Source organism: Anoplolepis gracilipes, chromosome 6, assembly GCF_047496725.1.
Source record: "Anoplolepis gracilipes chromosome 6, ASM4749672v1, whole genome shotgun sequence".
In the NCBI taxonomy this organism is placed as follows: Eukaryota; Metazoa; Arthropoda; class Insecta; order Hymenoptera; family Formicidae; genus Anoplolepis; species Anoplolepis gracilipes.
The window spans coordinates 11,190,422-11,204,880 of record NC_132975.1 but is presented as its reverse complement, the minus strand read 5'-3'; the positions used below and the strand labels follow the sequence as shown (position 1 = coordinate 11,204,880).

At 32.1% G+C, this 14,459-nt stretch overlaps 1 protein-coding gene across 1 annotated transcript; it reads left to right on the top strand.

Annotated features, from left to right (window-relative positions):
• The first annotated feature begins 4,425 nt into the window (after window positions 1–4,425).
• Window positions 4,426–13,928, top strand: LOC140666736 (fatty acid synthase-like). The gene is made up of 19 exons (XM_072894243.1): window positions 4,426–4,591; window positions 4,853–5,103; window positions 5,286–5,517; window positions 5,634–6,052; window positions 6,271–6,564; window positions 6,651–6,858; window positions 6,938–7,098; window positions 7,195–7,515; window positions 7,615–8,081; window positions 8,177–8,481; window positions 8,594–8,995; window positions 9,200–10,215; window positions 10,291–10,532; window positions 10,707–11,409; window positions 11,535–12,366; window positions 12,453–12,919; window positions 13,068–13,322; window positions 13,424–13,675; window positions 13,749–13,928. Exons 1-19 carry the CDS (start codon window positions 4,426–4,428, stop codon window positions 13,926–13,928), a joined length of 7,173 nt encoding a protein of 2,390 aa, XP_072750344.1.
• Window positions 13,929–14,459: the final 531 nt, after the last annotated feature.

Here is a 14,459-nt window from a genome sequence, read left to right as displayed (position 1 = left end):
CACGCGCGTCCCGCACACGTCATATACACGACTGCACGAACACGATATGCACACCTGTAACTCGCGACCTCGTCTGACAGCTGCGAGAGTCACTTTTCCACGCACGGGCCGTAAGGCCGCTCCGTTCTGTCGAGCGACGCTCGTCGATCTGAACGACGGGAACGGAACGAAACGGAACGGGGACCAACGGGCCCCACGGCTCAGCTTGTGAGGCAAAATCGGCCTTCTCCGAGGCCCCTCGGCTCAGCACGCCGACTTGTTGCGCGGCGAAGGACGTACCGAAAATTATTTCGAATATACCCCGAATTTCACAAAATCTGAAAGAGCCTGAGCGAAAAAAAATCAAACGAGGAAAATAATGATGGGAGATTTTACGGGGATTTTATGTCCGATCCTATGGAGGCCTCTCACGCTTGTGTGTGTGTGTGTTCCGAAGGTCCCTGACATCTCTCGATCTTCTGCCCTTTCTCTCCTAAGCTCTTCTCCTACCTCCGTTCTCTGTCTGATCGCCACACCTTCTCGAAGATCGACTCGAGATCGACCACGACGGTAACACGTTCCACACTCGTAAAGAGAAAGAGAGAGGCTTCTAAGAGCGACTTCTAACCGACGCTGTCAAACAGATTCCGTCCTGGATTCGTGCCTCTCTTCGAATCTCTGACAAAGAGAGAGAGGAACGGGTCTTTCTTTCTCTTCTATCGCTCCATCTTTCCAGATTTCCTCTTATACTCCAACAACATCTTCCTCGATTTATTTACCTGCTTGCGTCTGTCTACCTTGCTCGAGTTTCATCTTCTCCCTGTCTTTCTTTGGACCTTCACTGCACCAATAGTAGCCCAAGTCAATAAAGGAGAAAGGAGAAGACGGCGCTCATTTTTATCTCTTGATCTCTCCTTCTTTGAGGTGTAAAATTTTGTCAATCGATATCTCTTTTTCGTTTTTCTGTGCATCTCATTTGCATCCAAAAATTTCATAAAAATACACTTCCAACGTCGGACCATTTCTCTCCTCTTCACTACGTCCGTATATAGATACCGCACTCGCTTCATTGACGCCAGATTCTACAGGATGTGACGATTAATGATCGATGATTTCAAGTAGATTAGATGTCTCAGAAGCAATAATGCTAATTTGCGAGAAAAATTAAAAGATCGGTCATTGAAACAGTCTATTAAAATTAAACGATTTATTGTGCAATGGTTTAATTTGTAATTTCAATTGAATAAATCATATAATGCCTGAAATTTATTCAATTCGATTTAAGAAATATTTATGACCTTGTGTTGTTTGGCGCAAATATTGCTTCATCATTTGATCACGCGTGGAATCTTCTTTTCAATAAGAATCATACATAATTCACAAATACCATAAACGTTATGCCTATCTCCTTTTGTACGATCTATTTATAGAAGACTCTCTAATAGTATTTTTACAATCTCTTGAATCTAAGAAGAAAGAATATACAATCATCAAGACAGTACATGCGATAGTATTTATCTGAATAAAATATTTGTTATAATTGAAGGTTTTAACAATAAGCTGAAAAGATTCGTGTGAGAAAATGATAAATAGGCAAACGAATTATTTGATGATCTGTCGATATAACGGAAAAAAAATTATCGTAAAACGAGTTCATTCTCTTGAAACAGGAAGCATGCTATTTTATAGCGGCGTACACGTCACCGAGGGAAGTTCAATCTAATCAACGTAACGGCTTGTAGCATTTTGCCGGACAATGCGCTCTGAAGAGAGCTCATGGAAATGAATTTTTGCGTAACTTAACATAATATATCTCAATGTCTAATCGCTCTATTATGAGTAATGAAAAACTGAAAAGGATTTCGAGCGAACCGAGAACATTGAAATCAAACATAGCGACAGTGCACACACAGTCGATAATGGAACTCCCATGGAGCTTGTACGAAATAGTTGTGCTCGCAAATCGTAACAAATGTATTTTTTTTTAGTTAAACAGTTTTAAATTAGAAAATTGAAATTGAAAAAATTTTAAATTTTTTACAAAGTTTCTGGTTAAACAAGAACTCATTATTTATATAAGCCTTTCCAATTTTGTAGATATATAATCAATACTAATCGCAATGATTCCTATTTAAAATAAAAGACGAGATTTCATTGCAGTATATATATTTGAAGGAGCAAACTACGTTTGTGGGAATAGTGGAAAGAGAGAGATAATAGTCTATCAAACAATAAAATTACTCGTGTCAACATCGTTTCACCGCGATTTATGTGCAGAGCGGAACTCAATTTTCAATCTTACGACATGAATAATGTTAGTATTAACCAAACCTGAATTAAGTTTTGAAAATTTCTTCGGTGTGATTATGTCGGAGAAAATTTTTTTTTACTGCAGTGCTATAAAGATAATATTAGAAAGTCACGATGTGATGTAATATAAAATCATACGATTGAATATTATTTGCAAGATGCATTGAGAATAAAAGAAATGAAATATATAAGATATAAGAAAACGGAGAAAATGTTGAAAAAAAAGTTTTTTCACACATTATATTCTGAAACAATAATCTTATTGTTAGATAAAATATTATTTTAGCATAACACTATACTTACAAAAAATATAGCAAAGCAATATGACGATATACAAAAGTTATTTCATATGAAATATATAAGTTTCTCTGGCAGTATGCATGTAAAATATAAAATATATAAAAAATGTGATAGATTTACCGTTAATTATAAACTTAAGAGAAATTTATGTACGTAAGAAATGTTAAGACTCATTCATAGCCCTGACATTTTGTCGATCGCGAGGTCATGCAATTGAGAATTTACATTACTTTTTAATGCACCTTGGCAATTTCTGATTTTTTCACTTTTCTTATATATTACTAAATTAATCACTTAATAAAAAGAATTTGTATGTATTAATTTAATTCTGAATTTTTATGTTTATATAATGATACAAAAATAAATTAATTGTAAAGATATGAAAGTTTTAAATGTATAAAGAAAATTAAAAAATTTATATATATTGCATTACAAATACAAATAAAAGGAGTAATTTATTTCTTAATACAAAAATACATGGCATCAAATAACGCGATAATCAAAACTTAATTTTATGCATATTGGTGATTAAAATTAATTATGTAGTACAAAAATTGTGTGTGTATTGTCAGTCGACAGTCTAGTGATAAATTGTGCAGTAGCATGTAATAACTTCCGTATGTTAACATATCCTAAATGAAAAATCCGCTGTAGGCTCAACTTTTAAAAAATGGTCAAAATATGTAAATCTGTGCAATGACAGTCTTTCAATATATTTCCATATATTGTTGTAAACTTGAAAGCAGTTTATTATATTTTTTTTTATTTTTAAGAAAACAACGGATATATATTAAACATATGCATTAAATAATAAAATTACACACTATTTTGTCTTCGTAATGTAAACTATTAAATTACACGATCTTTACTCAATGAAAGACAATCATTGATATAAAATAATGCACAATGCATATCGAGATAAAGTGGTATTACAAAAAAAGGCAGCAATTGATATTTGTAAATAATCGACTCTACATATCTTTTTTAAGTGTTGGAATATATATGTATATTGGAATGAAATTTAGTATTTAAATTACTACAGTTTACTGCAGTCATTGCACAGTCATTGACTTTAGTTAATAGTAATCAAAAGGGTTAATACAATACAGCAAAGAGGTTGACTACATTAAAATTGCATATAAAATTCGTTAAATTGTATATATTATTTAAATGTTTATAAATAATATGTACATATAAATATTGTCTTGTTTTTTTAATAATAAAAATTTGTCAATTGTATAATAATAGTATTATTTTATTAAAAATTTTATTAAAAATTACAATAATATTGATTTTATACCAAATAGATATTATAGAATTGCCTTTAAACAATTTTTTAATTACATATTATACATATATATAACATGCATCTCAGCAAACATTTTAAGGATATTGACACTTCTATGTAAATAATTGTAAATTACATTTATGTTAGAAGTTAATATGTATAATTATATTATTATTCATACATTATTTTCAATGCTTATAATGAGTTTCTCTAGTACTTTAATAATAAAATACTTACCATATAAATTTCTTATATAAATAGGTTTAACATCTAAGCAATCCATAATGTCACAAGACGTCCGTAATTAACCGCAAAATCATAATTTTTTTATAATCATATTAAATCATAAATTTGGAATTAAAAATCTGAATCGAAAATATTAAGGTCTGTAATTTGAAAAGACAAGCATACAACAAATGTGAAAACACGAGGAAAAATATTAAATTGTCAATAATTATCAGGAAATTTTGCGTTCTTACATTTGTGTTATGTTTTTCTTTTCAAATTCTAGATTATTAATTTTATCGATTATTAAAAGCATTTAAAAAATGGACTGCAAGAAACCTACGATTCTTAAGATTGAACCTGGAGATGAAATCGTTATTTCTGGTATCGCCGGTAGATTTCCTGAATCTGACAACATAAAACATCTTCAAGAGAATCTGTTTAACAAGGTAGATCTTGGATCGAATGACACTCGACGATGGGATCACGGTAATAATATTTAATTTTATCATATATGTAAACGTAATGTAAAAAATTATATAATTTATTCTCTAAAATATGTAGTATAATTCTATTATTTTATATATGTATATTTTTATGTATAATTTATATATTATTTATATTTCTATTATTTCTATTACTTTATCTAGCTTTATCATTTATTTAACATAATTACATTAACTAATTAATAACAAATCTTTAAGTATAAGCATATTTTCTGTTTAAAATCAAATGATTAAAAATTTACAGTTCACCCAGAAATACCTCAACGCACAGGCAAAATCAATAATATGGAGAAATTCGATGCAGAATATTTTGATATTCCCTTCAACGAGGTAGCCTTGATAGATCCTATGGGAAGGATGCTGTTAGAACATACCTACGAAGCTATTGTCGATGCAGGAGTAAATCCGAAAGATTTACGTGGAACAAAAACTGGAATTTTTATCGGAGCGTGTTTTTCCGAATCAGAGGGAAATTGGTTTTATGAAAAACTGCAGGTATACAAAATATTATTAATGAGTATTATCATCAACAACAAATTCATATTTATGCGTTATTTATAAAAAAAATTAATAAGTGGTATTTTATTATAACACGTTTAAACAATTGATTTCAACTAAAAATATATAAGTATTATAAAAGAAACATACTAATTCTCTAAATGATATATACATTTTAGGTGTCTGGTCCCACAATTTATGGATGTAGCAAGGCTATGCTGGCAAATCGAATCTCTCAATGGTTGGGTACAACAGGCCCGTCTTACTCAGTCGATACCGCTTGCAGTTCAAGTCTCTTTGCTGTGGAGCATGCTTATAGAAGCATGCGATCAGGGCAATGTGACGCTGCTATTGTCGGTGGTGCAAATCTCTGTTTACACCCCAATTTTACCTTGCTATTTGCACGACTTGGTATTGTTGTTCATTCAAACTTATAAATTTAAAATATAAGAGATATATAAATCTGAAAAAGATTTAAAAATATATATTCCATTATACATATTAACTCATAACTGTTTTGATTCTAGGAGTTTTATCGTCTGACGGATTCTGTAGATCGTTTGATGAAAATGCAAGCGGTTATATGCGTAGTGAAACGATTAGTGTAGTATATTTGCAAAAAGCAAAGACAGCTAAAAGAATATATGCAACTGTTGTGTACGCCAAAACAAATTGTGATGGGTACAAAGAACAAGGCATTACTTTCCCGTCCAGCGAAATGCAAGGAGCTTTGCTTCAAGAGTTTTACAACGAATGCGATATATCACCGTCTTGTTTAGCTTTTATGGAGGCTCATGGTACCGGTACCAAAGTTGGCGATCCGGAAGAAATCAACGCACTTGAGAAAGTTTTCTGCAAGAATAGGCAGACACCTCTGTTAATTGGTTCTGTCAAATCAAATTTGGGTCATTCTGAGGCTGCTGCAGGTTTATGTCAAATTGCTAAGGTAATAATAACAGTTACAACAAATTTATAAAGTATTCTATTAATTTAGGTATTACATCAAACATTATATACACAAATTTAAATTAAATTTTTAATTTAAAAAAAGTTTATTACTGTTACTTTTTTCCTCCTAATGCTTTAATTTTAAGAAATAATAATTTGAAAATAAAAGAGAAGAAAAAATACAGAAAGATCTTTAATAAAATTGTCTTCCATAAGGTTATAATTGCGATGGAAACCAGTGTAATTCCGCCAAATATAAATTTAACACAAGTACGGAAAGGTGTTAAAGCTTTTGATGAAGGAACTATACGCGTAGTGAACACTCCAACACCTTTGAAACCTGGTTTTGTGGGTATTAATTCGTTTGGCTTTGGCGGAGCCAATTGTCATATTTTGCTACAATCTAATTTGAAGCAAAAAGTTAATGGAGGAGCGCCAAATGATGATTTGCCGCGACTTGTCATCGTGTCCGGTCGTACTGAACAAGCAGTCGAATTATTATTAAACGAGGTACACAGAACTTTTGCGTTTTATATCCAATAAAAGCACATTTATACAAAATATTTTTTATTAAAATTAATAAATTTATATATTAGATCAAGAGTCAACCGATGGACATTGAATATATTCGGTTATTACATGATCTTTACGCTGACGATATAGAAGGTCACCCTTACAGAGGATACGCGATTATCGAATCTAAAGCATCGATTAAAATGATAAAAGAAATACAACATTATTCAAGTAAAAGAAGGCCGATTTGTTTTGTATTTTCTGGAATAGGATTACAATGGTCTAGCATGGGTACGTATTGTACTTTACACATATCAGAGAAAAAATACTTCACAATCAAATTAAATTATTTTAATATACGCGTTGACAGGTCAATCGTTACTACGATTCCCGGCATTTTATAAAACAATAGAAAAATGTGATACTATTTTAAAGACACGTGGCATGCGTATCATTAATGTATTAACGAGTAAACACGAAGCAATCTTTAACAATATATTGAACTCGCTAGTTGGTACTACTGTAATGCAGGTAAAAAAATTATCCATTTTAGTGGCGCATAAATTATGCAAATATTTTATAATTTATTTAAAATTTACAAAAAAAATACTTTATTTTTCTCTTTAGATTGGATTAATTGAACTTTTAAAATCCGTAAATGTCGTGCCAGACCATGTTGTTGGTCATTCAATCGGCGAACTTTGTTGCGGATACGTGACTGGTAATTTTACAATGGAACAAGTGCTTTTATCCTCGTATTATATAGGATTGGCCTTGAGTAAAACAAAAATAATTCTTAATGCTACGGCGGACATTGGTCTCAGTTATGAGAAGACAAAAAATATATGTCCGCCGGATATTGAAGTTTACAACAATCCAAATGCAACACATTCTTGCTCTATAAATGGGCCAAAAAAATCAATAAAGGCATTTATAACAAAATTACAGGTTATTTTATTATATTTTCTCTCTTTTAATTAAATATTTTACTTTTAATAAAATTAATTTAATAAACAATTATATTTAATTCATATTTATACTTTTTAGATTAACAATATCTATGCTAAAGAAATTCAATGCAGCAACATTTCTCTTCATCATTTGACATCTGTAAAAGCCAGGATGCTGTCTTATCTAAATCGAATAATACCGCATACCATGACGCACAATCAAATGTGGCAAAGATTGTTTTATAGCGCTGAGTTATCTTACGCTGAATACTTCGCAAATAATATACTAGATCCTGTACTTTTTGAAGAAACCGCGCAGCTGATTTCTAAAAATACGGTGACTCTCGAAATCGGGCCAGAAATTTTTCAGTATATTATAAAAGAACAGTTTGATATGACCAATATTACATTACTACAATGCAATCATGAAGACAATGTTAAAGTATTTTTGCAAGGACTGGGAAAACTTTATAACAATGGCTTGCAGCCGCAATTAGCGAATTTATATCCGATTGTGCAATTTCCTGTTAGTCGTGGAACGCCAATGATTTCACCATCAATTAAGTATACTCAACATTTTATTTATTAAATATATATTCAAAGAAAATTTAGAGAAATATTATTTTTTTAAATGATGCATATTTCTTATGATATGCTAGATGGAATCATTCCGAAGACTGGTATGTAATGTGTTTTAAAACACAAAAGAAGATTACTTCCGGAGAAAGAATTGTCAATGTCACGTTGAAAGACGAAACTTTTGAATATATAAGCGGCCACGTAATCGATGGAAGGAACTTGGTGCCCGCCACAGGATATCTTTTTCTCGTTTGGGAAACGATTAAAATGCTAAGGGGTCAGTGGCTTAATGAGATACCGATTGTATTTGAAAATGTTAAGTTTATTCGGGCAACACATGTTCCAAAGCAGGGAGATCTAGATCTAACAGTAATGGTGCAGAAAGGTAAATTTTGTTTAAAAAGGAAACTTGTAGTTTGCAAGAAACTTTGATACGGTTAATATTTGTAATATAAAAATAAATATTAAAGATAATAATATATTTTTTTATTATTTAGGCACTGGAAATTTTGAAATAGCAGAAGGAAGTAATGCTGTTGTTACTGGTAGAGCGCGCATTGCGTCAGATCCTGTTAAAGAAAAAATATCAAGTCATTTCTTAGAAAATTTTGAAGATGAAGAAGAAGTGATGACGACAAAAGACATCTATAAAGAACTTAAATTACGTGGATATCAATATGCCAATTTATTTCGAGGATTAAAAAGTTCATCCACTACGGGAAAACAAGGACATATAGCTTGGACGAATAATTGGGTAACATTTATGGATAATATGTTGCAAATCAAAATCTTAGGGATAGATATGAGGAATCTTTATGTTCCTACGGAGATACAAAAACTGGTGATTGATACAAAGCTTCATATCCAGTGTATACAAAACATAACAACTGAAGAGAAGCGTAAGTTTGTGAAAAGACATATTTATATGTTGGTTAAAAAAACCGTTTTTTTTTTTGTTAAACTGTTTTATATATATTAAATCTTTTTAATATATTTTGGTAGTTGTAAAATTAAAAAATGTGTTAAAAAGTAAAAAAAGATATAAACATTATTTTCTTTTAAATAATGATAAGAATAATTTAAAAGTTAATTTTTAATTGTAGAGCTTCCTGTACGCGTATACGATAATTTCGAAACAATAGTATCAGGTGGTATTGAAATTCGTGGCTTAAAAGCTACTTCCATATTCCGTCGAAAACCAACAGGAAATCCTATTGTCGAAGAATATAGATTTGTAGCGCATTGCGATGGAGCTGAAATTTCCTTGCACGAAGGCATAATCATATCGATGCATCTCGTTCTGGAGTATCATCAAACAACGAAAGTAAATATTATCGAATTGATAGAAGACGATGACGAGATAATGATAGAAGAATTAGCGTCTCCATTGTTTCTCGAAGTCGTAGATAATCTGCCGCTAATTAAACCCAACATTAATTTAATAACCAGAACCGATCGTTTTGATTCTATTACTCTTCCTCCAAAAATTAAGATTTCGCAGTCCGCGAAGCTATCAAAGGATGATAATGCGATATTGGTTGCTGGATTGAATCTGTTAACAAATGAGAAGAGCGAAATCTTAAAAGAAATTCTATCGGCATTAAAAAATGGTGGTTTCTTACTTACACGGGGACAATCGCTTACAAGAAATGAGCTTACAAATGCGAAGAGGCACGATTTAGAAATAGTTCTTGAGAAACGAACGAAAATAGAACATATTGTACTTTTAAAGAAAAGAGAAAGCTCGAAGAAAAAGACAGAAATCATTTTTGTTAACAATTACGAATTCTCTTGGTTGGAGCAGCTAAAATCAATCTTAAATATTGAGAATAATGTCGCGAGAATAATTTTAGTTGGGGAAAAAGATTCGGAATGCGGTTTAATAGGTCTTGTAAATTGTTTGAGGAGAGAACCAGGTGGAGAATTAATAAGAGGTGTGTTGATCCAAGACGAGACAGCGCCGAAATTTTCTCTAGACGAGCCATTATACGCAAAGCAACTCCAGAACGATCTCATTATAAATGTTTTGCGTCCAGGAATGATATGGGGGTCATACAGACATCTTCCGCTAGCATCTTCAGTGCCAAAACTTTCACGTCACGCTTATGTTAATCAAATGGTAAATACAAAACTTTTACGAAAATTAAGTTTTTTGTTTTATATTTTTCTACAATAAAATATCTTATCACATTAGATTCGGGGTGATCTGCATTCGTTTTGCTGGATTGAAGGTCCGTTGACTGCGAATTATCAACACGAAAATCTCGTTCGCATAGCGTATGCATCCATTAATTTCAAAGATGTAATGATAGCAACTGGCAAAATTATTATGGATGATTTCGCGTCTCGTGGTCGGCTCGAAGAATGTTTGATAGGTATAGAATATGTTGGTATTGACAATGCTGGACGCAGAGTAATGGGAGTTTGGGAAAATAAGTACGTTAATATATACTAATTATTTTTTTCAAGTATTTAATATAGTTATGAAAAAGTCATAATATACTTTAAATAATTGTTATTTTAGATAAAATGATTTTTATAACGTATAGTTTAATTTTTCTCACACAAAATATCTGTAAAAAATCTATAAATAATAATTTTCTATTTTAGGTGCATAGCAAACATGCACGTAATCGATAAAAGCTTATGTTGGTACGTTCCTGATAAATGGACCATGGAAGACGCTGCGACAGTCCCGTGTGCTTATAGCACTTGTTATTGCGCACTATATTTCAAAACAAAGATAAAAAGAAACGACAAGATATTAATTCATTCGGGTACTGGAGCCGTAGGTCAAGCGGCGATTTATCTTGCACTTTACGAAGGCTGCGAAATATTCACCACCGTTGGTACACCAGAAAAGCGAAAATTCATAAGAGAGACTTTTCCATCTATTCCAGAAGATCACATCGGAAATTCGCGCGACACTAGTTTCGAACAAATGATATTTCGACAGACTAACGGTCGTGGCGTAGATATCGTACTAAATTCGTTAGCCGAAGACAAGCTTCAGGCTTCTATTCGTTGTCTCGCAAAGGGAGGGCGTTTCTTAGAAATTGGCAAGTTTGACTTTATTGCTAACAATAAGTTAGATTTGTCTGTCTTTTCGAAAGAAATTACATTTTATAGCGTCATGTTGGATAACTTACTCTCGATGGTGAAGCAAGATGTTGAACTAAAAATGAGACTGCAAAAGAAACTAGCCGAAGGTCTTATTATCGGAGCCGTCCAACCAATCAGTAGAAAAGTTTTTCAAAGGGACGAAGTCGAAGCTGCATTCAGATACATGACAGCCGGAAAGCATATAGGAAAAGTAAGTCAATTGATAAATAAATTTGATTACAATTATATTTTATATATACACGTTAAATATAACACGTATCAAAAGAGTTAGTATACATTGTAGTGCAAAATCAGTTTATTTATTATAATTTTTAGATAGTAATACAAATACAGAAAGAAAACGAATCTATAAATACACCTATTCCGGCATTGCCGCGTTATTATTGCTTGGCGAGCAAGACGTACATTATTTTTGGTGGTTTGGGTGGTTTCGGTTTAGAATTAGCCGATTGGTTGATTATTCGAGGCGCCGAAAATCTCGTGCTGGTTTCGCGCAAAGGAGTAAGAAATGGATATCAGCAGATGAAAATCGATCTGTGGAAATCTTATGGAGTGAAGGTATTGATCATATCGAACCTCGACGCATCGAACGTTAATGATTGCGAAAGTATATTGAAAACAGCGGAAAAACTGGCTCCAGTAGACGCTATATTCAATCTTGCTGTAGTGTTAAACGATAAAATCTGTCAGAATCATACTGTAGGAACCTTTCAAGAACCATTTAAAGCAAAAGCTTGGGCGACGAGGAACTTGGATCGACTGTCTAGAAAGATATGTCCTCAGCTTCGGCACTTTGTTATCTTTTCGTCAGTTTCCTGTGGCAGAGGCAATGCCGGACAGAGCAATTATGGCATGGCAAATTCTGTTATGGAAAGAATTTGTGAGAAAAGAGTGCAAGAAGGTTTACACGGACTGGCCGTTCAGTGGGGTGCAGTGGGCGATGTTGGTCTCGTGGCCGACATGCAAGAGGACGACAAGGAAATGGTTATTGGTGGTACTTTGCAACAGAAGATAAGCTCTTGCATCGAGAAACTTGAAGAGTTTCTATTACAAGAGCAACCCGTAGTAGCGAGTATGGTAGTAGCTGAAAAGCGTTCAGACGCTTTTGGCGCATGTAATATTGTTGAGACCGTGGCTAACATTATGGGTAAGTCAGTATAGCATAAAAAATTTAGCAATTAATTGAATAAATTAATATAATAAATCGAATAAAAATATTAAATGTTAATATAGGTTTGAAAGATTTGAATAACGTGGCTCGCCATACACCTTTGCCCGAACTTGGCATGGATTCAATGATGGCTGTGGAAATTAAACAGACTCTGGAACGCGAATTTGATGTTTTCCTTACAGCGCAGGATATTCGTTACCTCAATTTTGCCAAACTTATAGATATGTTTGACAAAGATATATCGAAGGATAAAAACGACAGAGATGAGAACGATCTAACTGGTTTTAAACTGTTTGTTCGCTTAGTAGGTAACGATTGCCTGATTCCTGATATCTGTGTAGATCTACCGACAAAAAAAAATAAGGCGAGGGACGAAATATTTCTATTGCCAGGAATAGAAGGCTGTTCAAGTATATTCGATTCACTGGTACAACAAATCGAAGCTCCAGCAACATGCTTACAACATGGGGTTTATAACATTGGCACAAGTTGTACTACAATAAATGAAATTGCTGCATACTTGTTACAAGTATGAACTTTTTATTTATATAACAATAATTAGAAATTAACAATATTACAGCTTATAGAAAATGTACGGAGATATAATTAATATTGTATTACTTTTATCTATATTCTGTATTTTGTACTTTTTTTATGTACTTTTTTTACGTTTGCAGCATATTTTGAATAAAAAGAAATTGAATCGAGATTTTGTAATAGTGGGTTATTCAATGGGATCATTAATCGCAATTGAGTTAGCGCGAAAATTAGAAGAGATGAATCTCCAAGGTCGATTAGTGCTTATCGACGGCGCACCGGAGCAAATGAAAGCAATGGCAAATCAATATTTACCTTTTACTACGATTGTCGAACTCGAAAATAATGTTCTTCTTGGTATAATGGACACTATACAGCCAGCGCTAAGTGGAAAGGTATATTATTTATAGATATTATTTTTTAACGAATGAAGAGAGAGTAAAAGAGAGAGAGAGAGAGAAAGAGATTTTGTGAAAGTCATAAGTAATCTTTACAGCTTCTTTTGGAATTAAACAAATGCATGAACTGGGCCGAAAAATTAGATATTTTTATAAGTCATGTTCCTTCATCTTATACACATTTATCAGTTGAGAACAATAAATCATTATGTACAACAATTTACAAGCGGTTGATCGCTGTTCATAAATATGATGTAACACAATTTTCGAAAATTAAATCACCTATAACACTTCTAAAACCTACAATACAAGCGCTGCCATTTACTCGAGAAGATTACGGTTTGCATAAGGTAATTTGTGTGATAATTATAAGAAATTAAGAAATTACCACTTATAGTTGTTTTACAGCTAAATAATTTTCAGATTACTAAAGGAAAGGTGGAAATGTTTTATATCGACGGTAATCACGTTACAATGATGAACAATGATAAAGTCGTTGCTGCGATTAATGGAGAATATATCGAAAGTGATAAAAAATTAAAGCTCTGTATAACAGATGATACTAAAATAACATCTGTGCAAGATGTTCGTGCTAGATCGTAAAAGCAGTATATTTAAGCATATATTAAATATTTTGCAGTGTAAAAATTCTATCTATTCTATTTGTGTGATGTATTTATTATACTTATATCATTAATTAAATAAAATTTTTTAAACATTTTACAATATATAAAAATATTTAATTTTACACGTTCAATTAATAGTTAACAATAATGAGTTGCATGTTTATACTATGTATGATAATTTATTTACAGGAGATGCATAAAACTTATATTAATATTTAATTATTATATAAAATTAATATTTAATTATTTTATTAAGTTTAAATTAAACGTGCAGAGTTACACATTTTAAACAGACTTATTATTTAATTTTTTATATGTATCGAATAATAATATCAATAATATCATTTTAATTGAGAAATTTTACATGTATTTTAGAATTACTTGATGTAATATTTTAACGCGTCAAATGTTATCACGTAGTACAATGCGTATTTGTTAGCGCGCGAGAGAGAAAGAGCATATGCTCCTTTCTCCTTGACGTCACGCGTTGCGGTGTAAGAGAGGGGGA